Source organism: Palaemon carinicauda, chromosome 12, assembly GCF_036898095.1.
Source record: "Palaemon carinicauda isolate YSFRI2023 chromosome 12, ASM3689809v2, whole genome shotgun sequence".
Lineage (NCBI taxonomy): Eukaryota > Metazoa > Arthropoda > Malacostraca > Decapoda > Palaemonidae > Palaemon > Palaemon carinicauda.
Window position 1 is genome coordinate 66,807,898 of NC_090736.1, and position 2,727 is coordinate 66,810,624.

A 2,727-nucleotide genomic window follows, 5' to 3' on the forward strand; every position below is an offset into this window, starting at 1 on the left:
AAATAGTGTCTGAGTGTATCTCTAGATAGATAAGATTTATTATACGAGTCCTTTAATGTATTCTAATATCTTTATCAGCATCATAATCTTGTATTCATGATACCCAATGATAATCATTATAATGACATCAAATAAAAATTATTTTCTTTTTCCTGCCTCTTCCTCAACCAGACCGGCGCTTGCCAAAATAACTTCAGGACTGTTTTCGGCTACAACGCGTCACCTGAAGGTTTGCCGAGAGGAAGTAGCCAGAATGCGTTGTTCTTTGATATCCAGGTATTTGTTATTAATATGTTCTGATTTTGTTACATAATCCTTGTGTCATTTGCATATATTGAATTTGTTATATAAGTTGTGTGTCATTTGCTTACAGTAACTTTATCACTCGAGTGCTGTGTCATTTGCATATCTTAACTTGTCTCACGAGTCATGTGTCATTTGTATATAGTAACTTATCACATATGTGCTGTCATTTGGATATTATGACTTTGTCACATAAGTCCTTTGTCATTTGATTATAGTAACCTTATCACACAAGTTTGTGCCATTTACATACCCTAATTTTATCTTATTAATTTTCCAGAATAGTTTCTTCTGAGAAGCATCACGGACAAGGGAAGTTAAACTCTCACTCTGATTATTTTTAGATGGATGATCTTAACACCTATGAAAATTAATATCATTTCTCATAGATAATTGTTGGAATTAAGTGGTTGTACACTTGTGACATCTGCTATCATGTGCCTGAAAGTGTTTGTTACTTTTATCATAAACTATGTTAGCTTATTTAATTCTTTTGAATAAAAGAACAAAGAACTTGTAAATTGCGTTGTTTCTTTTAATAGATATCATGAAGATCAGATACTTGGCCAATTTATTGGACAAATGCTCTTTTCCTCTTTTTGAGTGTTCCAATACCCAACCAGCCACTTTAAACCCGTAATAGTGTGAGGTATACTGTGGAATACCTTCTTTAAAAACACCCTAAAATCAAGGATATCTGTTTTAGATTTTTATATATTGCAATGCAAATGGATTAGTAATGCTGTACTATTGAAAACTGAGAATCAAATACCTAATGTTAAATATTCCAAATGACAGGTAATCGATTAACTAATATTCAAGCAATCAAAGCACAAGAGATGCACAGCCAAATTCAAAAGTCCTCGGACATTCTCCTATATCAGCAAGCCTGACCACTTTAAATTCTTCCTCGCGTGCCATCGGACTATTAAATTTGACTGTACTTCATACCACTATACTACACTTCAAAAAATTCCACGAAAAGACGAAGGAAACAAAAGAACATGAAAAAATTTTGCCCCAAAAACATCTTGTTAAGATCCATTATAGATAGATGGTCAACTTGGTTTAGAAGTAGTGTTTGGAAAGGTCTGGCATCACGGAGTTGGAAGCTTTAATTAGTTCAATGATTTTTTTTACATTCCGAAGTAGGGAGAAGTTTGTTCTCTTCCTAATAATTCTACCACAATAATGAAATTAATATTTTGAAATAGAAACGGCTTGTCTTCACTCTAAGACCAAGATGTTCTGAGAAATGTCAAAGATGAGCAGTCTATACCCGAAGTAGGCCAACAATTCCTGCCTTTGCATTATACTCATAAGGCAATTCAAACCTTTACCAGAACTTCGTGATCTCTATAGTTAATCTCATCAATCACAAGAAATTCTTTTCACCGTTTATCTCTTTAGGATATGAATAGCATTTTAAATTCCACAATCTATTCTCTATCCTGTCACTATTATTATTATTATTATTATTATTATTATTATTATTATTATTATTATTATTATTATTATTATTATTATTATTATTATTATCATTATTATTATTATTGTTGTTGTTGTTGTTATTGTTATTATTATTCACAAGAAATTCTTTTCACCGTTTATCTCTTTAGGATATGAATAGCATTTTAAATTCCACGATCTATTCTCTATCCTGTTACTATTATTATTATTATTATTATTATTATTATTATTATTATTATTATTATTATTATTATTATTATTATTATTATTATAAGAAATTAAAGGAACGGAATGCTACGCGCTCAAGAGATCCAACAAAGAACTATGAAATTAAAAAGCAAAGATTGCGCTTTAAATTACAAATATCAAAAGAATATCAATAACATATAATAAAATGATACACATGGTAGTTAACAGATAAGCCACGAGACGATTTCGACTTAATTATATCGGCACTGATTCATGTAACTAATAACTAATTACAAGATACTAGAGAACAATCAAGAAACGTATCATAGAAATAGTCTTTACCAAGTAGAACTAGTCATATTAAAATAACCTTTAAAATTACGTCAATGGAAACCATTTCTATGTAAAAATATAGATTATAACTCAATTATTAGATATTATTTTGTGAGTTTAAAAATTATGTCGTAAACGTTACTTCATGATTGGCGGATTTGTAAACAGCTGGAGGCAAAGAGAATCCTAGAGTTATTAACAAAGACGAAAGGTTTAACTCAACGTTATGAAAGGCTACGCAAAGGACCGCGAAAAGAAAGAATCACTCGCAACGGGCAGTTGTTTTACCCACAATGCATCAGCGATCAGATGTCAGCTGTAGTCCCCGCCGAGTCGTGTGAATAAACATTGACTAAGTTGAAAATCCCAAGAATTTGGCCTGGTCCGTCTTGTTACCCAATTCTCCGTTATTTATTCCTCGTTATTTCTTGA

The 2,727-nt window shown here is 31.2% G+C and overlaps 1 protein-coding gene across 5 annotated transcripts in view; it reads left to right on the forward strand.

The window, feature by feature from the left end:
• Positions 1 to 797, forward strand: part of LOC137650570 (endothelial lipase-like) — a 37,797-nt gene extending 37,000 nt beyond the window's left edge. For 4 of the 5 annotated variants that reach the window (XM_068383783.1, XM_068383785.1, XM_068383782.1 and 1 more), the window contains exons 9-10: positions 172 to 276; positions 584 to 796. In XM_068383783.1, the coding sequence (XP_068239884.1) occupies positions 172 to 276; positions 584 to 598 (120 nt within the window). In that variant the 3' untranslated portion in view covers positions 599 to 796. Of the gene's footprint in view, positions 1 to 171; positions 277 to 583 lie in introns of all 5 variants that reach the window. The other variant, XM_068383781.1, reaches the window with a different exon arrangement.
• The last annotated feature ends 1,930 nt before the right edge of the window (positions 798 to 2,727 follow it).